Raw genomic sequence first — 23369 nt, forward strand, 5'->3', positions numbered from 1 at the left:
TTTTTCCATGATGGAGGCAGGATTTGTGTTTCCATTTTCTTTTATGGTGCCATCGTTTCCCAAACTGTTTCTTTTATGTGCCTCAGAGCCTGGTGAAAAATGGCAGAGACGCTGTATATCTCTCAGCGCCAAGGCTAATCTGTAGTGCACACGCGCGGTTTATATGTTACTGTATACGTCACTGTGGTCACGCTCATTCATTCGGTCGTTAAAACCGCGAATAGAGGGAACAGTTAAACACACTTGGCATGTCTGAGAAAATACAATAACAATGTGAAAGATGGATTCCACGCTCCTTCGCATACCAAAAAGCATCGGGGCCAGGCGGCTGAGCGGAGTCACAATTAAGAGTGCAAATAATCTCATTTGATCCAGAAATGATGAGAAATGTCAAAGCCTTGTGTTGCCTTTGATCAGTTTATTAAAACCCCCAAAATGTGCAATTTAGTAAATGTCACATTCATCACATTTAAACAGTCTGCGGGAAATGTAATTTTACAGTTAATATTTGCTCAGCTGAGAGGCAATTCATGTTAGCTGCCAAGGTAAAATCCATGCCTTCATTTTAGAAAGTATGAGTTCTAAATAAATTAATGTGAGAATACAGAAAACTGTCCTTTTTGTTTGACCAACAAGTTCACATCTTTACCACTGGAAGCAGGTCTGCCTCTCTCTCTCTCTCTCTCTGTGTGTAGGGTGTGTGTGTGTGTGTGTGTGTGTGTGTGTGTGTGTGTGTGTGTGTGTATCTCTCTCTCTCTCTCTCGCTCGCTCTCTCGTCCCTCTCCTTTGCTTACTAATGAGCCGTGAGATTGACAGCTGGATTACTGGGCTGGTTTGTAATCCTTTAATTTCTGCATTTAAAATAATCACCCTCTGGATGTAGAGCTGCGTGTGTTTGTATGCGCACATGCAAACACGCGAACGCCCACAATGCACAAAATGAAGTGCTTGTATATAAATAAACAACTGTTTATAAGATTAATAGAACTGAACAAGAGAATGGGGTGAAAAACAACAACAACGACAAAAAAAAAGCACAAGAGCGCGCAGGCGGCTGATCAAATATAGATCCCAGGCTGAATAAATCCAAAGGACAAAGTAGAGCTCAAGCCGCTCTCTGGTGAGGGACCTTTTTGATATTAGAGTTTGGAGAACAAAGGCATCTTGACAGTGTAGTCCTTTAATTAAAGCTATAGAATAGCAAAAGCCCTGTGGCTTCAGAAAGGGCTGTACAGTACAATACAGAGTGGCCCTCTGGAGACGCGTTTAGAAGCAGCTTAGGAGGATCTATGTGTTGAGTCAAGCCCAACGTAAATCATTTTGATTGGGCCATGTTTTTTCATCTCCTCCAGCGCTGCCGACTGAGGATATGAGTGTTGGAGAACATGTGAGATCAAGTGGCAGCACAAGGTCAAACTGCTCGGCCGTAATTCATCAATAACGCGGAGGAGCTACGCGTCACTTCGGACCCGTGAGTCCGGGGCGAGCAGCAGATGGGGGAAAAAGCGAGGAGAGTCTTACAGATTCTCATGCATCACCACCGAAAAAGAAACGCATAATGTAAAATATGCACATGATAGATAAAAAAAAAGTGTGCTGAACTTCATTTGGTTTCAAGTCTGGTTCAAACACACAGCCATCCTGCTGAAATAAACATTTCTGTCTGACATGCTGGAGTCTGTGGGAGAGTCTCAGTGTGCTTCACAGCAGCACCAGAGACTGCTTTGAAACGAGGCTCAAGAATGCCTTCAAATGTGTCCAGTTACCAACCACCGCTGTTGGCCGGTTATCCATTACTCAGTAACATGATGTGATTGCTCAACAACGTCAACAAATCAACAACGAGTAGTGTGAGGGATTACAGTTACTAATCCCTTACTTTACTTGATTACTTCCTGTTACATTTGGATTACCTCAACATCAAACATAATGCAAATAAAGACCAGAGATTAGAAATATCAATAAGGGGGCACCGTTTAGCTCAGTTGGTAGAGTGGACGTCCATGTGCAAGTAATCCTTCCCCAGCCTGGAAACATGGTCGCTAGTTTGTAAGAGAAATGCACCTCCAGCTAACAAGAAATGGGGCTTCAGGTTCCACACAACTTCCCCCTTATTTCCATGTTGTCCTCTTAGCTTGCTTGCTAACGTTAGCCACAGCTCGGCCCGCAGTGAATAATCACCCAGTTTTGAACCCCGCAGCATAACTGCCAGGGCCGGATGTCCCGGGCTGAGCTCGCTGCTGGATGGTGAGTAAAAACCGTTCGGAACTGTTGGAAGCCAGCTTGTTAAACCACGATGTCTCCGTCTCTATATTTACAGCATATACACCAATACAAACGATGGGCAGTGTAGCTGTGGAAGGTGTTTAAAGAATCTGTTGACGGAGCCGAGCTGAGTAACTTAAGTAATGTAGCACATTAGATTTGCTGCTGAATAATTAATAAATGAATGTAGTTAATTTTCATAATGAGTAATATTTAATGAGTGATGGATTCAACTTGTCCAACGCTGCTGATGTTGTTGTCCAACCGCCGTCTCCTCCTCTGCCTGCCTTCTTGGTGTCCGTGAGGAGGACTCCACCGAGCCGACAGAGATCCACTCCAAAATGATTACACTGCGCGCAAAAGTGGACTGTGTGGAGGTCGACTAAAGACACAAGCTGGTAAAGGTCACATATTGAGCGCAGGAGGAGAAATATGGTGTATACAGAATGTAAATGATTGCTTTATATTTCCCAGAGTATTTTTATTTCTTGGAAGAAGAAAGGCATGGCAGCACTGAAAGCCAATCACTGCTTTGAAAAGCAACAACTACGGACTGATAACAGAAATGGAACATTGCTTCAAATCCGCGCTTTTCCACATTATTCTCCGACAGGCGAGTTCTGCGCAGAGCTCCAACTCTCTTCTTTTCAGTTTCCTCTGCAGGGTCACCGTGACCAAAGCCCTGTCCTCTTCCCTGCTAATTGTCATAATAATTCATCGTCCAATAATCCACCTAAATGACACCGAAGTGCGCAGCGACATGACAACATGCAAGTGGATCACCTGGAGCTGGAGAAACACCACTTCAGTCCCGAAGACCTGATTTGTATTCAGATGCATGTAAATCCTGCCAGCCTAGAGGAGGCAGGAGAAAAACCTCTGTAATGAACTGGCAGATTCTGGGTTACACTTACGGCTAAAAGGTGAAGCAGAGGTCTCCCAGTGGGAAAACTGTTCATTTCTGCACTGCAACAAAAAAAAAAAAAAAATGCCAATGTGGTCTTAATCAAGGCCACTGATCGTTAAAGTGCACTGAGATGCAAATTGCTAATACACATTGATTGCGAGAGAGGGTGGTCAATTAAAAAAAGGTTTTCGATAACGCATGCAAATAGTATTCACGGAATACAAGGTCATCAATAGAAGACGTGGTATTCGTTTCTTCAACAAAACACCGCTTTTCGCTACTTTCCTTCAAGGAGCAAGAGGCATCCATCAGACATAAACTGTCATTTTGTGGCAAATAAGAAAGAAAAAAAAAACACTTTAAACTCGGTCTGTGAATATTTTCTTCTAAATGTGCCCTTGTCTCGACTCCGGAGATACAGTGCTAAGTTTCCAGTTCCTCGTCCAACACAGTCTCTTTCTTATCCGTTAATCCCTTGCCAAGGACTCTCTTTTCTTGGCTAACACCATCAAAAGTGCCCAGTTTCTTCTTTCTTCCCTATAATCACTCCATGATTTAACCCTCAGCCGCCAGCCCTCGCAGATCCAATCTGAAGTCTGATAATATCGCGGCCGGCTCCTTTTGAAGGTCGTAGGACAGGGCACAATTAGCTCACCTCTATTCTGCAAAAGGAAATGTAGATCTGCTGCATAATCTCACCCGGCAGAGTGCAAACAGAGACCGCGCACAACGCTGCTAGAAAATGCAGCGGCGTCCTCCGACAGCTAAATGCAAGGAGGTGGAGACGAATCGCGCCTGTCTCTCGGCGGGCACTGGACGGGAATGCGATGAGACTATCTGCGTTGTAATGAAACGCCACGAAAGCACATGCCATGACCCAAAGACAGGGCATCAGACTAAAGCTCATGCCACCGCAAATTGAGTAGCGCTCGGTGGAGATCAGTGCACTAGAACTAATAAAATTCACATGGAAGCACTGACAAGAGGCAATAATATTTCTGCTGACAGCCCATTTCCCATCTATCAAAACCCCCTTTTCTAACTTACCACCATCGCTGAGGAAATGACTACAAAACAGGATGAAAAGCATTGTGCCGCGGCATGTACTATATCTTGGGTGGCTTGCTTGATGGAATTGGCTCAGCATGTATGTCATGTTGTAGGGAGTTTGAGGGATATAGGAGCGTAGCTCGGTTTGGTAAGAAGGCGAGCGAGATAAAGAGAAATGATGTGGCTCATCTCCGGCACCTGTATTCTATCAGCTCGCCACAGACTGCAGGTCCTGGCTGCAGAGATGAAAGACTCTCTGGAGGACAAGAGAGACGTTAGTGAGTCAGAAGGAAAATGGCATCCCGCTTATCAAATGCCTGGAAACGTAATCCCTCCCACACCCCCTCCTCAGTTCTTGGGTCTGGACGTACTTACAAAAGCCCTGTCACTTTGGATAGTAGGGCTAGGAGTCAGAAGTTCTCCACGGCGCAGCGAACGCCGCGCTGGCTGTTTCAAAGCAGATATGGCTCGGTGCCAGATTTCCCTGCTGTAGTCTAATTGGGGTCATGTTACAAGTCATATTGAATGTGTAACTTTTGGAGATGGAATTAAACAATAGGAAATCCATCGCCGAAAGCATATAGCTGATGGAGGCGTGATCCTCGCTAAATTAATCTTTTAGATTGAAGTACAGCGTGTGCAATTTCTCCCTGCATGGGCTTCAATAACGGCCCTGGAATAGAGGCTGTTTTAAATTAAAAGCCCCGCGATGAAAGGAGCAAGGGAGGGACTCTTAACCGTAGATTATTTTTTCATCGAGCAAGTTCATCTCCTGCGATTCAAGAGACAACACGAGGGCTGAAGAGGAAAACAAGTGCATTCTCCTTCAAAGGGCAGCGTGGAAACGAGCAGGCCTTATGAAAAAGATATTGTGTGCTTGGTTACTATCATTATCTTTTTTAACCTTACAAAAAAGTAGTGTCCATCTAAAACACTCTTCTGCTGCTGAAAAGCTGAAATCAATTTGTCTCCAAAAACGAGGTTTCTCTAGCAGTCTATTAGGTCCATCAAAGCCATCGTCTTTGTCCCAAAACCTCAGTGACATAAAGCGGTCTATGCAGTCAGACAGACGTTTAAGTCACAAAGAGCAGTGTTGTCCAGCATCTCTGAGGACTGGTGAGGGGCAAAAGGTGAAACTCATCACTGCTGCCTTCTCAAATATGCGTTGACAGTGACTTAAAGGGACACTATCCTGACCGAACACTACTTCAAATCAATGCCTTTTGTGCTGAGGCCACGTCCCCTTGTCCGTGTTCCTAGGTGTCTGTTCTGGCTCTCGGAGCGAGGTGATGGTTTACACAGCGATGTGCAATCACTGGAATATTTCTTTTCATGGCTTATCTGCCCTCAGCGGGAATCTGCACGGACCACGACTGAAGGCCCCGGCTGTCTGCCTGCCTGTGTGCCACGGCGTCCCTCGTCCAATCCCGGGCCAGCTCTCGGACAAACATCTCCATGGGAGCATGGGATGATTTATTCAGCACAACTTAGCGGCAGCACAGAGATTTGTGAGTTAGTTAAACAAAGGTCTTTTATGGTCAGGCACAAAGCCGTAACAGCCTTTTTAACCTATAAAGCCAGCCAAGAATGACCGAAGGGGGCACTGAATGATGCATTTTAATTCAGAAAATGACCTTTTAAGTCTTGACCAGACACTTCGCTTTACCTCCAGGGGACACTACATACAAGAGGAGAGGTCAGGGGCCATACTAGCGTTCTAGCAAAATGTCATTACCACCTATTTACTGTCATTTTGATCACTGCTGACCATCACTGTTCGGTGAAAAACACTGACGTTCAGATATGTTAAACATGTGGTCTGGGCCCACCTAATGAGCCACAACATAAATCTGCAGGCTCATGAAACATTTCAAAAGACAGGAAAGAAGGAGAGTCATTATTGCTCGACAAAATATATTTGTCGGGTTATTTTTTTGCCTTCTCCTTGTGAAATAATGGAGCTTTTCCTTCAGGGCTCTGAAGCTTTATTCAGACTGCAGGCTAAGTCTTGGCACAGACATTCTCTGTGGCATCCCACAAAGTCAGTGATGGAGGTGCATAAGAATGGCTGAGCAGATTCCCCAGACTCTGGTTTTGACACTGTCACCGTGTGTCGCATTTTTGGGAGACACTCTAAATCCTGTTTTAGTGGCAATGGAGTCCAGACTGAGGTGCGTCTGTAGAAATCCAATTGGAATTGCATTTCGAACCACCATCCAAACGTGGCTTGGATCTGCATTTTTATGTGGGGTTTTTAGTTGTTGTTGTTTTTTACAGTCCGGACTTTTTAAAATCAATCTGGATACAATTTGGACATGCCAAAAAAACACATTTGGGCTATCGGATATTAATATCAAACACATTTTTGGTCGCTCTCCAGCTCTCTGCTCTCTACATCTTTTGGGCTATAAAGGATCAGATGCCAATATCAGTATTTGGGAGGAAAACATTCCGATATCCATAAATCAGCCGATATACATGCATTTTTCTTGCAGTGATCCCTAAAACACAAAGACACGTGTGAGAGGGAGGATATCTTGTAGTTTTGTGGTGAACTTTATTCTCTAAATGAGAAATAGTGCAGTGCTCTGAAATAGTGAACTTCAATGGAAATGTAGTCATAATAAACTGCCCCAAGCATGTTTTTTCTGCATTATGTTCAGTAAAAAAAAAAAAAGTTTTCCTATCAGCCGAAACTGGACAACAAATAAGCCGATGCCGATATATCTGTGATATCAGTCGGACTTGTAGGTTGAGCAAATTCTCTCCTCCCTCGTTGACTCTAAAACCTTTTTGTCAGTGTTTTTGTGTAGTGATGTAGATACAATAGGCTGGTGCACCCTCAAGTCTACGATATTAAGGCATCTACCAGGAACTGAACACCCATTTTGTTGCATGTCACTCCACATATGTGTCAGCCCTCAACTCTCTCTGACTCAAAGGCTGAAAGAGCCCCCGAGTACCTTTCTTCCTTTCAAGCCAGACAAGCCAAATGCAGGAACGAAAGAGGAAACCAAGCACTTATAGAGTCTCTACAAGTTTTAGTTTACATCTAAATGAATACAAATCAATGCCCTCCTTGAAGGTATACAACGGAGAAAAAAGGGCTTTGCCTTAAAAAGACGTGAATGGCTTTAAATGCGCATACGCAGCAAGATTAAAGAAAGAGACATTATTGGAACGGGAAGCAGAGTTCAGACTTCCTGTCATGGTGCGTCCATGACAGCAACGCATCCAGCATCCATTTAAAACTCAGCTGTGTGCCTTAGAAAAAGGCAGGAACATATTGTGACAACTGCTTGTTTACAGCTCCAGCAACCAGGAAAATAATTGTGACACATTTAATGAACTCAGATTGGTGTTAATGACAACAGATAGGGTGTAGTCACACTCCATCAAAACATTGTAAAAAAAGGAAAAACAACTGCCCCTTTCTACCTCAGCGTGAAAAGAGCTGCGGTTTCACACACTGTTCAGTGACTGGAAACACAGGCCTGGTTCACACTGCACCTGCCGGGCCGCAGCTCTTTAGTCCTTCCCCCATCGCTCACTGTCCGTCTCCCCAGGGAGACAACAGCCACGGCCCACAGCGGTCCAGCGAGCCCCCAGCCAGCTCCGGAGCATCCCAGTCCCTCCCTCTATCGCATCCCCAGCACATTCATTTTCTCGGAAAGTGACAGTTCCAGGTTATACATATTGTGGCGTTAGTATTAAAGGCTTCCTCCTGCTTTGTATCCCGCTGTATGGGAAGCCGCGAGGCCAGCCGCTGCACATTCATCATCGCATGAGGACGTAAGCTGCTGCGGCGCGTATCCCACTGAGTGGCCGGTTGGGAGGACAGAATGGCTCTCAGATTGATTTTCACAAAGAACAAACACAGAGTCAGACGAAATGAAAAGCAAGGGACTGGAAGCAAAGGTAATGTGGGATCAAAGCTGGAGCAGGCGGAGCACGTGCGTCTATCAAATGGACGCAGTTGAGCTCCGCCGTAGCCCCTTCCCGAATCGAAATGTTAGCAAATATGTACACCAGGACGGGAAGCCCCCCCCCCCCTCGAGACATGCGTGCGTATATCACAGCGGAGGGAACCAACAGACGTTCTCTGTCACACATCACATCACCCTCTGTTAACAGCGTTAGGGTCAGTGAGGACGCCGCAGCCCATTTCCAAACAGGCAGAACCCTCGAGCCCCTTCAGGCAAACTGGCTCCCCACTGACCATCTGCACTGTCCTTGTCAGCCTCCTAAATAACAAAATAACCTCCAGAATAATTCAATTGTTTTGCTCGCAGGCGGAAAATGCTCAAACAGCTGTTAGAATGAGAATGCCATTTCCTCCCGGCAAACAGCATTTTCACGTTACAATAGACAAATATTTGGCTATAAAAGCAATAATATAAAAGAGTCAGGGGAGAGCTAAGCTTGTTGTGCGCTGTTGTTGGGATGCTGCCCGCATGTGTAAGTAAGAGTGTGGAGTCGGTTACAGGAAAACAATAGAATGTGTTAGAAGCTTAATATTGGGTCCTCGGCTTTTATGGCGGAAAATCCACAGAGCAGATACGAAAATCAGCAAAATGTTAATGAACTCCTCATCTTGGGGGTCATTCCTTCACGTTGCAGAGGCAGTTCGGAGGTTTAGACATAACGCGGCCCGTGTTAGAGAAGCGCTGGGGGACCCGAGGACGGGAGCGAGAAGGATCTTTTTCCCATTAAGGCACAAATAGAAGAGACACGCCGAGAAAACTACAGCATAATTTCAAATGTCAGGAGATGAACCTCGCAGTAGATGCAGTACACTGGCTGCTGCTCTGAAAAGAAATGGAGCGGGCGAAAACAGAATTGAATTCCACTGAAAAACACAAAGAATAAAAAGTCTGGAAAATGTATTACAATAAACAATGGGAAATAAAAAAAACAAACAAACAAAAAACTGTTGGGGGGCTTCCAGTTGCAAACATGCAGAGCAGGCAACAGGCCGTTTAAATGAGTCCGCCTGCCGCTCAGTCAATCAAAAAACAAAGAATGGATTGGGTTTTGGTTTTTTTTTTCTTTTCCCCAACGACGACAACATGCGATCAGCACGATTTCGGTGCTCGCCCATCAGTGGAACTCCATTACAAGGGACCCTTCTCGAGCAGAGCGCGTTACACACCTGCTGTCACGTCACGTTTATTCACACGCCACAGGAGCCGAATCACGACTGGATCTATCCGCCTGGGATGGACTCTCGTCTGTGGTTATGTTGCACAGCCACAACCACAGTGTGCTCTGACCGCCTTCAGCCACAATAATGTATGTACTCTCCACATTCAGACACTCACTCAATCACACGGGTGAGGTTAGGATGGACAAATCTGGGCAGAGAAGAGAAAAGACCATCAAGCCAGCAAATGAGATCCAGCAGCGGCGGGGTTACCTTTGAGAATGCTCTGTCCGTGCAGCACGTCTCTCGAGACAATCACTGTGTAGAAGCTCTGGGTGAACCCCGGTCTGCAGGGGGGTTTGAGGGGCTGGCTCGCCCTACTCCCCTGAGAAATGAAACAAGACGGCCTGTTAAGAAATGGGCAAACTGACTCGCAGCCGCGGGGTCACAAGTCGATCTCACATGACTTTTCACACCGACGCTGAACCTCGCAGCCTCTGTGGCTACAACGCGTGGCTTGCAATCAGACCATGCAGCATGCTGAGGACCGGGGCTCTCATTCACTGTAGTGAAACATCCTACTGGACAAAGAGTGAATACATCCTCTTAATGGTGTCAATCATCACCATCTTGATCACCGTCATATGTTCAATAGCGTAAAAAATTATGAGTCAGGGTAATGACATGAGCAGTATAAAGATAATTGGTGGCGGGGCAGGAAATGTGTAGCCTTCACATGCTGACTGCCTGCTGACTGGAGAGTGAGTGCATGTGTGAAAGAAGCCAAATGCATTAAATGACAGTGTTGATACAAAGGGATATTTGCGGGCACACAGCACTTCCACCAGGAAGGAAGGCACTCACAGCCATACTCATTCAATTTACATCTATATAAACCGAATACGTCGCACTTTGTTGCATATTAAAGGCAACTCAGTACTGCTGCTCATCATCCAAGCCCCCCAAAAAACTACTCCTGCACATATACTGGAGCTGGTTTCAAGCTCGGCGATCGGCCAAGTTTGAAACTAAAGTGAGGTATTCATAATTCCTGATGTGCCAGCCTTTGTAAATAAACACTTAACCAAACAACAAAGTCGTCGCCTGAGCCACAAACCCCCAGAAATGTAGAGAGGGGAGAAATGACAGTGCGTAAACGTGCGTAAACGAAGTTGATCGCAGGCAACAGAAACGAGCAGCCCCTCCAGAAACCGCTGTCCTCCGCAATCATGCACTGCAGCTGATTTAGGAGAGAGGGCGGAGAGGCTCACGCACAGAGTTGCCTCTGACTTTTTTCTTTTTTTTTTCACACCACACTTTGACGGAAAATACTGTTGACCCTAAATGTCGCCGTATTAAGCTCGATTACACGCATCATGTTGCCTTTAGCGCATCGCTGCGGGGACAAAGTGAGCCTCTCTCAGACACTTTCGAGGGCTCGGAGCGGCGCGCTGCGGAGCTCCAAGTAAGCAGTACGGCAGTGCAGCACCTCCACAGTCCAGTGAGACCGAGGAGACATGGAGAAAATTAACTCATCTTACCGAGGAGGCGCCCACAAGTACGGTGCACGCCAGGATGACGCAGCCAACGTTCATCTTTGCAGGACCGCGTGTTAGGAAGGAGAAAAAAAGAGAAGAAGAGATGAGTCTTCTTCGGCTAATACACCTCAGTAATTCCCGGAGCCCAGTTTCTTCTTCTCGGATGCTGAGTTAGAGACCGTCCCTACTTGTCTGGCGCAAAAGTGCCGCTGAGACAGAGATGCTGCGCTCCGTCCAGAGGAAGCCGGTGCCCATTGGATAACAGCGTCACTACAACCCCTCCTACCGCACGGCGGAGCAGAGAGGAGCAGAGAGGAGCGGAGCAGTGTGCATCTGCGCTTCAAATCCCTCCCTGACTGTCTGTGATGATGCTGCTGCTACTGCTGCTGCTGCCCCGCGCACTTCTGGGATCTATTGGTAGAAAAATACATTTTCCAGGCTATTTAGATTCATATTTGAACTTCAGATGCAGCAAAAGGCGGGCCTGGCGGTGTGAGTGACAAGCAGCCATCCGAGTCTTTTCATGTGTCCATCAGCTAACCGGAGTCTATTTCACACCCCAGTTCCCCCCTCTGCCCCTGATCCACGCTCAAAGTCTACGGCAGGAGCTGCAGGGTTATTAGCTTTTTATTAAAGCTGCTGTGATGATAGACCAGACCGGCGCGGGATAAGACTGTGGTGGTGAATGTATGGCTGAAATGAAACCAGCAGCCTGTGTGATGATCTACAGGAAGTGTGTCCATTTTGGCTCAATATTCAGACTTTTTGTCCGCTTTTTAATAGAAAGGTGGAAAATATTTGACTGATGTGGGATTGTTCCTGAAGAGTGAAGTCGTTAGAATAACATATAGAGCCAGGATTAAATATCGTGGCACATTTCTTACAGATTTTAATTTTAATTTTTCCTAATTTGAGAATTAAAGGTGCAGTGTGTAGTTTTAGGGGGGCAGAAAAAAACAATCTCAGGAAGTTAAAGGGGTACCATGTTATATTTGGAGAAGAAATTCAAACCCAGAATTTTAATATTCAGAATACCAATGAGCCACAAATCCATACTCAGAAATATTTATCCTCTCCATAGCTGAATAAACAAGCGGTCCCTGGGAAAATGTCTGAAGCTGGAGAGGTGGCAGGGTCCGCCAAATATAAACGGAGTAAAACTCCTTTAAGAGCACCTTGTTTATTCAGTTTATTCAGTCATGAATAATGAAGAGAGCTTGTTTATTTAGTTTACTTAGGCATAAAAAAATCAGTCCATGAAGATCTTCCTCTTCTGATTAAAATATCTTCCTCATAAATACATAATGCACCTTTAATATTTACAATATTAATAAGGTAAAAATACAAACTCAGAGGTAGCTATTGGACATATTTCCATATAAAAAGCTGTATTTGTATTTGTATTCCAGCAGTAATCACTGTTACAGAGTGTTTGGTCAGTAACCCATGTCTCTCCTCTGCCTGCAGTAAAAGAGAAAATACATTTTCTAGTATCCCTGCCTCCTCTATCCAATCAGGACAGAGACCCCCATAAAGAGGCGGCCCTGTCTTCCTGTGATCTCGCAGAGAGCAGGAGCCTCCTGTTCTGGTAGCGCAGTGGCGGAGCTACTAATGCCAGTGCTGCTGGTGATGGATTATGCTAACAAACAGGCCAACTCAAGAGAAACGCTTGAAGGAAAGACGGGGCAAAGAGAGCTGCCTCGAAAAAAAGATAGGAGTCCCGCAAATGTGGTGACATAGCATAGAGAGGAGGACGAGACAGACAGGAGGTGAGCTAAAATGACGACAACGCCTGCAGCAGCTTTAAAAAGAAAGATATACAGAGGGTTTAAAAAATGAACAGTTTCTGTACAGTAGCCTGAAACAAGGCCTGGCAAAAGGGTGAACTGTGCCTTTAACCGCTCTCACAATTTAATAATGTTGACATTTCCGCAGCCTCAGATCAGTGCCACCAATTTCCATATCTGAGAGGTCATGACAATTTAATCCCATCAAAAGGAATAGGACAGTATTGCAGTGTCAATCAACACAGCCCGGTGTCTGCCCCTGTCACTGCCATTCACTCTGCTGCTTTATTTTCACCATCAACTCCCTCAATGTGAGTAGAAAAAAAAGAAAAGGTCTCTGAACAGTTCTTTTTTTTTTTTTTTTTTCCTTCTTCCTTTCCTTTAAACGGTATCTTCAAAAATAAACTGCTCGAGGCTGATAATTAAGAAGTACTCCTGGTCTCGTTGACTGCAGCTCAGTGGGTGTTTCTGTTCAGAGGGCATGATTTTGTAAGGTCAGAGATATCAGAAATACACTCCACTCATCTCTCTTCGGGGCATTGTGCTGCTGCTTTTATTACACTCTGGAAGAAGAAAAAAACAACAACTTGGCAGTGGAGCCGCACGACGAGGATTTAAAGCTCACGCCTCGCAAAATAAACAATGACTGTAATAAATAATGTCACATCCCCGTATCAGTCACTGTCATTTCCTCACATGGGACCAGCTGTTGACAGGAAGGAAGGTTAAGAGGCGGGCGGGGGGGGGGCCTCAGAGATCCAGGAAGAAAATGTCTGAGTGTGCTGGATGTGGCACGTAGTCAAGTGAGTCAAGCCGTCAGTGCTGCTGCTGCATTCATAAAGAGCCAGTCGTCCACATGCTGTTTTAACTTTAAGCCTAATTAGTAACGACAGAGAGCAGAGCGTAAAGTGACCGTCCCCACCTCCACCTCCACCACCAGCAGCAGCAGCAGCAGCCCTCCGTCTGCCTCCGCAGCACAAACACAATGATATTCATGAAGTTATTGTTTTGGTGAATTAGCACCCTGAAGAGCGGCCCCGACTGGTTCTCTGCTCAGTAAATTCTGCGTTGCTCGAAGGTACTCTGCCAGTTTCAGAACGCAAGTAAATTATTCCTCTCAAGTATCGAGCATTTGCCTAATAAAAATACCATCTGGGCACTTGAAGTGAATTGGTTTAAGGCTGTGCTGAATTATTAAACAAATCTCACAAAATGGGTCCCAGTTCTCTTTTTATTGGGGGGAAAAGACGTTACTGTAGGAACACCTCACCATAACACGATGCAGGCTGACAAATTCTGCCTTCCATTTGTTATTTCGTGAATTGCTTTCTCTCTCTCTCTCTCTCTCTCTCTCTTCCAGTGCAGTCTCCTAATTTCTCTGTATCGCTCTCCCTCTCTGCTTCACGTCTTCTGGCTCGGCTGAACACCGTGAGCCAAATGTATTAAGTGACAATACTTTCATTCTTACATTTAGCTTTGAGCACTGCGTATTTACAACGGCACCGTTTTCTCCCAATTGCATTTATCACCGAGACACAACATTTGTAAAGGCTCATTGGGAATTTAATGATCCTGCTGGAATAAATTAGGGCCAACCACTACATGATCACTTAGGTCTGATATCGGGATCATAATTACGGAAGAAATTTCACTTACTAAATATTTATTTCCATGGTACACTTGTTGTTGCTGCAGCCCTTTAGCTACCAGCACACAAGCCTGTGTTCCACCCACGAGCCTGTGTACTTTTGCTCAAGTTCTGTAGTTGAGTACAGCTTCAGGTACTTTTACTTGAGTATTTCCAGTTTCTGCTCCATCATACTCCCACTCCACTTCATTTACTGAATAACTTTAATGAATAGTTAGTGGTTGTGATTTCAAAGAGGATGAGCAGGGGATCTCATTCTGTTTTTATCTGTTTAACACGCGCAGCATCCCGACTTCTTTGGAATCGGGTTGTAGTGTGTTTTCTGATCCGACACCCATGTGAGCGGGATATGCATCATTTATCCGGGGCTTCTCCAGAATGTTGACAAGTGACTGCTGAAAGATTCATCTGTTCTGATCTGTGTCTGTGACAACATGACAGTTAAAGGGATAGTTTGTGTTTTTTGAAGTGGGGTCATATAAAGTACATATCTATAGTCGGTCTGTTCCCTAACGTAATCGCTGATCAGTGAAGCCTCAGCTTGGCGAAGTACAGAGCCCCTCTAGCCCAGACGCTCAGCTTTGTACTGCAATAAACGGAGTCCAGATGCAAAGCAAATTTTAACCACCTAAAACAAGGCTCACCTTAAAAAAATCTATATCAGTGTCAGTGTATGTTATATAGAGAAAATTCACACCACTTTACATCGCCATCAGACCGCCCTTTCTTTTGGCACTACATTTTCTCAACCTTAGAACCGTGGAATTGCCGTGGAATTTCAGGTTTGCAACTGCACACCGCAATTTGCAGGCAACACCGAAAACTGCTTGTTTAAAAGTGTTTTCATCCAATGGTGAGTGAGGACATTCAAGCCAGCCCACACATCCTCTGGCCAGGCGTGGTTTCGCTGCTATTCATATGCAAATTGGAGCAGTTCGCACCTCCGGGAGCTCCACATACGTCATGGTTCGTTTCCGTCAATATGTGGCACAGACGAACGCGACCTTCACAGGCTGTAAATTGTCGTTAACTGCCAAAAATTAGGGAGATTTTCGGGCGTTTACGGGGACGAAAATCCCACTTTTCATGCAATGTTAACAGGTGATCTGTGAGCGGCGAAATACAGTGTGAGGCCCAGTTGCGTTAGTGCGTAGGGATACGGAGGTCCTACGGTTGAAAAAATGTAGTGCCAAAAGAAAGGGCGGTCTGACGGCGCTGTAAAGCGGTGTGAATTTTCTCTATATAACGTACATTTGAACTGTAATAGATTTTTTTAGGTGAGCCTTGTTTTAGATGGTTAAAATTTGCTTTGCAACTGGACTCCTTTCACTGCAATACAAAGCTGAGCGTCTGGGCCGGAGCAGCTCTCTACTTCTCCAAACTGAGGCTGCACTGATCAGTGATTACGTTAGGGAACAGATCGACTATAGATATGTACTTTACATGACCCCATTTCAGAAAACCCTAACTATCCCTTTAAGGTTTGGCTACATTCAGGGACAAAAACAAGATCATGTTTTGGGGTTAGAATAAGTGCTAAATTGAGATCGGGGAAACATCGTGATTTAGTTAGAAGTCATTACTTCCTGTAGGCACCTTTTCTTGTCATTATTACAGTAATAACCACATGGTTCGAGATTGGGACTGTGTTTATCTATAAAGAAACCAAAGTTGAACCAAAATTCCGATTAAAGAGCAAAGTTTTGCTGACCCGTCCGACCACACCGACCTCGGCCCTCTGCTGACTTTGCTGCTCTGTAATAACTTGACTTGGCTCCGATCATAATTGACCATGGGGCTTTGTCACTTGACCATATGTTATTTTGGGAGGTCCGATTTCTCGCCAAGCTGATTTATTGGTTACGAGGCGTTTCTGAGCCCGTACTGTCCCCCGGAGGACCACCCGGAGCTCACTGGACACTGTTTGATTTGCATCGTAACTTTGAACTTTTGGAGGCCATTCTCAATTCTGCATGGACGACCCCTCCTCTGCCATACATCCATGTGGGAAACGCATCAGGCAACGGATAAACAGCAGCAGTGCGACAGTTTCTGTCTGAGGACTGTCATTTCTAATTTTGCTCTAAAACTCCTTTGTGTGACCCACAGCAGGTCCCCATTTTATAAGCTCATGGGTGTCGCACACTTTAATCTCACACACACTCGACTTCCTTTGTGTTACTGAGCGGGTTCGCATTAACTGAGAAGTACCTAATTAATAAAAGGAGGCAACAGTGAGTGTGTTTTGTGTGTGTGTGTGTGTGTGTGTGTGTGTGTGAGTGTGAATCTTTGCACCCTTCACACAGGAAAAAATGATATTCTTATCTTTTGTCTTCATTAGTTAACGTTTGCAGGCAAGCCAATCAGTCACATACGTGTGATATTATAACTGACTGCGAAAACCCTCAAGTCTAATAATGATATTGACACATTTAAAGGCCCTCGTATAGGTGCTGCTGTGTATGTGGGCGTATTTGTTATAACCTGCCAGCTCATTACCCATTTTCTATTATCAAGCTTGCGTAGCAGATGGATGTAGCTGATTAAATGAGAACCTCAAGAATTGGTATCACACTCGAACAGGTAATTATTAGGTGTAGCGTGTAGGTGTACGCGGTGGGATGGAGTCTGCCTGCGTGAATCCCGCCTCTATCAGCAAGACGAATTCACGAGGCGCGAGAGCCACCCAGAGTTCATCGGCATGACGTTTCGCGGCGATGCCATTGATGATGCAACTATTGCGGCGCTGTCAGCCGCGTCAACGCTGGAGCAGTGCGATGAGCCGTCGACGCGAAACTTTCCTCACTGCTGACCAAGGAGAAAAAAAATAAAACTTCACAGGCATCTCCGGAGTTATGTGACAGCAGAGCAACATCAACAGAACGCGGCACATTCATTTGCCTGCTCGGAGAGAGGAGAGGAAAGTATTTCAAATGCGGGTGAAGTCACAAAGCATTTCTGTGAGGCTTCGGAGGCTTTTCAGTCTTTTCAATAACGCGGGCGATTCAGTGGGAAACAATATCGCAGCCGCCGGCGTGATATCTAACGTTGCCTCATAAATGATCACGTATGAAACAGAATTCTATGGAGAGTCCTTTTTTTTTTCTACACTATGCGACGAGCAAGAATGATGTTTTTATGTGTGCAGTCCTCGCAATAAAAGTATTGAGTATATATTATGCAAACACCTACAGTGCATAAAGTACTGCAAGGCCACGGTACTTCTCGCCACATATTGTTCGGTCTTCTGCAAAAAAGCATATAGTGAGAAGCATTGCTGTAACAATAATTTATGAGTGTTATTTTCCCTGAAGATTCCCGTCGAGGTAGTTTTCAGTGTGTGAATATCAGATTGACGCGCACCAGGAGACCGAGAGGAGGCAAAGAAAAGGAAAGCTGCATTAAACTGTAACACAAAATTGTGCACAAACTCCACAACGCCGCACGCGCTCAGACTTCCAGGAACTGCTGTTTTGTTTCTACCTGCTTTCTCCTGAATCAGTGAAATATTGATACGTGCACAACAGAAGTGCCCGAAGACCACAGGAAGCAAATGGTCCATCAGCAACAGACCAAAGTCGACATTTACACAACACCTGGAGATGAGCAGAAGGATGTGAGATGAATTTAAAGCAATTTCACCCACGATCTGATTTTCTTTAATTGAGCTCAAATTGGATAACATTTCTGTGCTCTGTTCCGGCGAGGCTCACACATTCTTCAGCAGCAGCACAGTGCAGCAGACACTCCTTGCCTCCACAGGGACCCGACTGTGGAAACGGGGAGAAATCAATAGGCAACGGGTTCTTTTTTTATCGGAGTCTGTACGACTGTGGTCCAGAAGTAATGACACAAGACTACGGGCTGCTCTCCATATTTAACACGGAGGGATGAACCCCTGCAGATGCCTGTATCCCTAACCTTTCGACTGCCATTTCGATATACCATGATTGCCTGATAGGCGCATGGAGAGTGGCTCGACGGTGATGGATGACGGTGGATGTCATTTGATTTTCATTTGAACCGGAACATCAGAATCTACTCCGCCTAATTAACCTCTCTGTCTGTTTCCACTTGGCAGACTTCCACTGCCCATGTGGAGAGTAAAAAAGGCTGCAGAGCAACTTATCCACAAGATATTTCACCCGCTATTTATATTCCACTCTGGTTTTTTGTCACATTAAACATTTGTCAAGGGTTGTTTTTTTTTCCGGGTATACTGCATGGAACCGACGTCGTTGCCTAGAAATACATTCATGCACTCGTAATATGTTTGTCAATTACTGTTCTGTGGACAGATACAATTGCTTTTTCTGTTATGTTACCTGTTTGTTCAGTGGCACGTCAGAAATCTATATAAGGAATACAAAGCCAGGTCCCTTGAGAATGAAGGGCACATTCTGTTTTTTTTTTTTGTTTTGCGTGTGAATAGGTTTACGCAACTATAGCACATTTGTTGCAAGAACGTGGGTTTGTTTCAGTCTAATAAAGAAAATGTGTCATGTTTCATCCTTCAGGTGGCCAAGGACTTTTTCCATAATTCACTGAAACCCAGTGATATGCACAAGGGGGGGGCAGGGGGCAGTTGCCCCCCCTCGTGGCCCAATTGTTGAAAAACATGCGCTAAAGTGCCCTCCTGAGAGCCAAAACGCACGCTAAAGTGCCCACCTGAGAGCCAAAACGCGCTAAAGTGCCCTCCTGAGAGCCAAAAAAGCATGCCAAAGTGCCCTCTTGGCTGGCAAAACGCACTAAACTGCCCCCTTGGCTGGTTAAAACATGATAAACTGCCCTCTTGGGAGCCAAAGCACGCGCTAAAGTGCCCTCTTGGGAGCCAAAACGCGCACTAAAGTGTCCTTCTTTTCGCCCCTGCCCTTCAAAAAGTCTGCGCACACCACTGCTGAAACCATAATATTTTCGGAACAAGGTCGATGAGGTCCAAAACACAGTCACTGACAAGTTGAATCATGCTTAAGTTGTTCAGAGCAGGTGTAATAATCCAAGAGTGGACTTTGCAGCAGATACAAACTCAATATGTTTGGGGTAAGTTCACCACAGAATGATAATGTGGAGCATGATAACAAAATAAGAAATAAAAGATTTCTCTTGAAAGGGTGTAAATAACGTCTTATCAAACTTGGATGTTTAAAACTTTAAAAGTCTATCTCTACTTCAGTTGTTTAGGAGAATGCTGCAACACTGTTTTGCAGTGAAGCTTTAGAAATGTTTTGTGGACTATAAAAACTTCACCTGAGTTTCAATCAGCACAAGGATGAGTAAAGATGATGACTGGATTTTCAGGTTTTTTTGGCGAACTTATTCTTTAAAAGCCTGTTTCTTCATTCGGCTTCCTCCTGAGAGTGATGTGGTCCGACAAAGTTAGAACAGTTTCAGGTTTTGGGATGTTCTTGTGTTTGCGTTTTTCTTTTTTTGCGAGTCTCTGAGAAACACTCCCATACATCTGTCAGGTCATTGCAGCATTTGAATCAAATTGTGAAGACAGCTGGACTGTTTGGCTACTGTCAGTCAGATCTGATCGAATCAAAGTCACACAGCTCCGATTAAACTCTTCCCTGCTCTCCAAACTTAAAGATGAAGTGTTGCTTATTTAGTCATGAACAGGCTGTTGAACGTTTACAAAATTGTAGGTTTCCGGGGGTTGTAATCAACAGTGATGATGTTGATTAACAATGTTTCCTTACTGTATTGGTAGAAAAAGTAACCCAGACAGCATCACGTTTCTTTCAAAACACGTTTGCTGTTGGATATGGAAGAGATCTTTATTTCTAGAGGACTGTATAGACGGCACGGTGTTGGAAGTCTCTGAAATGGCTTAGAGATTTGAAGGAAATTTTGTTTTTCATAAGCCAGAGTGAGTCCTTGAGGTATATAGACTGTTTTAACAATTCAGCATTGCACTCCTGTTTGACTCCTGATGGAAAGTTTGAAAAAAAATGAGTCAGCAGAACCAGAAATAAAGTTTTCATCACTGCACAAATTCTTCTTTGTCAAAACCTGGGACCTACATTACCCACAATGCCACCGGGCCTCCAATAGTTCAGTCGGAGATTCAGTTGTGTTATCCTTGCGGCAGCTATTGTTACCCTCAGTCTCTATCCTCAAACAGAGATGCGCAGCGAGCCTCTGAGGTCTGGTAAGGTCACTTCTATCCAACTCCCCATCCCCAGAAAAAAACATGTTAAGTTAACACTTAAGATATTAAGTTGAATCTTCAACTGTTGACACTAACAATCACTACAAATAAATGTAATTTCCTTTTACATTTCATGATTTCTTTCAGGAGTCAGATCTTCAGTTCACACAAAGTGTAGCAGCAGTAGCTCCTTCTGAGGTAGACTGTCACAAGACCAGCATATCAGAATAAAAAATCCTCTTCCTACTATAAAAGATAGTCCTGCAAACAGGGACATTTGTGCATCAGAGCACTCAAAAGACATTTCAACGGGGCGGATCAATCCAAATATCGATAGTATCGATGCCGAGGTGAGTATTGTTATCGAATCGATACTAGCGTGATGAGATCGATATTTTTGTTGTAGTTTCTCTTCTATAAATTCAGCAAATCACTTGTATTTCTTCATAGTGTTTGTGTGAGCACAGCGTCGCTCTCAGTCCTTAAGCGCAGCGCTCCTCTTCACCTCTCTCACTCCGCTCACTCAGGTTCACTGTAACTGTAACTCAAAAACATATACTTATATTTAGATATATAGCATACCTCAAGAATATAATAACCCTTTTGTGTATCTGTTGAAGGAACATTAGTACTCCTATTTAGGCTACATGCAGATAGGTTATCTATCTATAAAAGCAAGGAATCTCTGTCTGTCTGTGTGTGTGTGTGTGTGTTTGTCAAATATCTCTGCGGATCAGGATCAGACTGACCTGAGACTTACAACATGGCTGCTGCGTGGTTCAATGGTGTGCAACTTCGCATTTGTTTGGACTGCAATGATACTGTTAATAAATTATTTCATAAATGTTTTACCAATTCGCGTGCATTGTCCACCGGAGCCACCACAGTCACGTGCGCACCAGAGTCAATCACTGCAGAGCCCACCGCGACCCCCCACCTCAAGAAACAAGCAGATTTATACCTGCAGCGGCGCGAGCTGGACCGGGATTTTGCCGGCGGTTCGGTCCCGTTCTGTTCTGTGCATCTAAACTGACTGTTGTGGATTAATGAGACTAAACGAGCCCGGACCGAGTCTGTTCGGGTCTGAGGAGATCCGGAGACGCGCGGACAACAAAGTGGAATCGGAATCTGTGGATGTTCGTGTGTAGCTGCTAGCAGCTAGCCAACCTACACGGCCCACCTTCCGAGGCGACGGACCGGACCCACCGGCACGTCCAAAACCGGACTTAGGGTAAATAGTGTCCGCCACGCTTTTTCGCGAACATTGCCGTCACCTTTGTTTTGTGTCTGGTGCAGGAAGAAACGGTAAAAACGGGCTTTTGTCACGAAAGTGTCCAAGCAGCAAGTTTGGTTGTTGAGGAACAGGAAGTTGTGGGAGGGACGTAGGCGGATGATTGACAGGCAACGACGGTCGGTGTACAGACAGGGATATTGAGAGTTGAGAGATTTGTGACATTTAGCATGTTTGGAGTGTATAGTTAGTGTGTTATGTAGTGTTTGGTGTAGTGTGTTTAGTGTGCATTGGAGTCGTTTTTTTGTTTAATGAGTCAAAACAATGAGAAGATGCTGAATGTGGAGCAGGCAGTGCAGCTCTTCATTCAGCTGGAAGGAGTTCAGGCAGACCTGAGCATTGCCTGCATTTAAATGTAAATAGTTACATATAACTTCGTAAATTTTTAAAATGTATGCACATATTTAGCAAACAACAATTTATATTGGCATTATAAGTAATAAAAATGTTTTTTTAAACATATTTGTGGTTTTCACAGTAAAAAAATCGAACCTTTTCTACTCTGATTTTATGTTTTTTTGTGTGATTTTATTTCCATTGTGTTAATACAGTATGTCAAAATGAAAAAATAACTGTACAGTCACACATGTGAGGTTGTGCTGAAAATAATGACACCAAGTAAATAGTTTTTTAGGGTGAAATATAATGGCAAAATCAAAAATAGTCAAAAACGGCCGATTATACCCTGGAATATCGGATTTCACAACAAACCTAAATATCCCTGATGTCCCACCTTCAAACATAGCCTCATTTGGCCATCCATGAAAAAGCTTCTTAACCTCCCACTTTTCTATAGGAACACATATTTCCTACGGGCACTGCACTAGTATATGTAATTATGGTAAATATAATTTTTTTATTTGGCTAAAATCTTTGTCCTGTGTTTTATCGTTATCATAATCATAGTCAACTAATTAAAGGCAAAAGTACAAAATCATTAATTGATCAGACATTTTCAAGTAAAAAATGTCAGTATCAGTATCAGCATCAGTATCGGTATCGGTATCGGCAATACTGGCCCTGTACTTACTTGGTATTGGATCGATGCCAAAATTTGCAGTATCACCCACCCCTAATTTCAATAACTCAATAATAGTAAAAAATAAACAAAATAAAACAAAGTTAAGATATAGACTTTTGAATACAGAATATGTCTAATGTTTATAATATAACAAGGAATGCATAGAATTTTTCCACAAAGCATATTGTAGCAGGCTGAAGTCAATACTATCCTCTACTATGGTTAGAATTTTTTTCTTTACTGTAAAAAAAACAAACACACCATGTTTTCAACCATGATTTATTTGAACACACAGCGAGTTTCAGCAATGGATGTTTTCTTCAAACTTTAAAAAAGAAGGGTCTCAGGAGAGTTTTACCTCTCAAACAATGCGTGCTGGGAAGTCTGCCAATATGCTGATCATATTTCAGTTGGCTGAACTCTATACATCACATTCACTCTACGCATCATTTAAAGTCAAAAGATTTCAAGTTAGAAGAACTCGTGTTTATGAGTCTGGAGGTGGTCTGAAAATAAAAACTGCACATTTTAACTTGAATCGACTTGAAACAAATAAAACATATTTCTA

At 44.2% G+C, this 23369-nt stretch overlaps 1 protein-coding gene across 2 annotated transcripts in view; it reads right to left on the reverse strand.

The window, feature by feature from the left end:
• The window catches only part of cdh4 (cadherin 4, type 1, R-cadherin (retinal)), a 239700-nt gene extending 228390 nt beyond the window's left edge, over positions 1–11310 (reverse strand). For both annotated transcript variants that reach the window (XM_030421043.1, XM_030421042.1), the window contains exons 1-2: positions 10907–11310; positions 9639–9750 (exon numbers count right to left, since the gene is read on the reverse strand). In XM_030421043.1, coding sequence (XP_030276903.1) covers positions 9639–9750; positions 10907–10960 — 166 coding nt within the window. In that variant the 5' untranslated portion in view covers positions 10961–11310. The remainder of the gene's footprint in view (positions 1–9638; positions 9751–10906) is intronic.
• Positions 11311–23369: the final 12059 nt, after the last annotated feature.

Source organism: Sparus aurata, chromosome 6, assembly GCF_900880675.1.
Source record: "Sparus aurata chromosome 6, fSpaAur1.1, whole genome shotgun sequence".
In the NCBI taxonomy this organism is placed as follows: domain Eukaryota; kingdom Metazoa; phylum Chordata; class Actinopteri; order Spariformes; family Sparidae; genus Sparus; species Sparus aurata.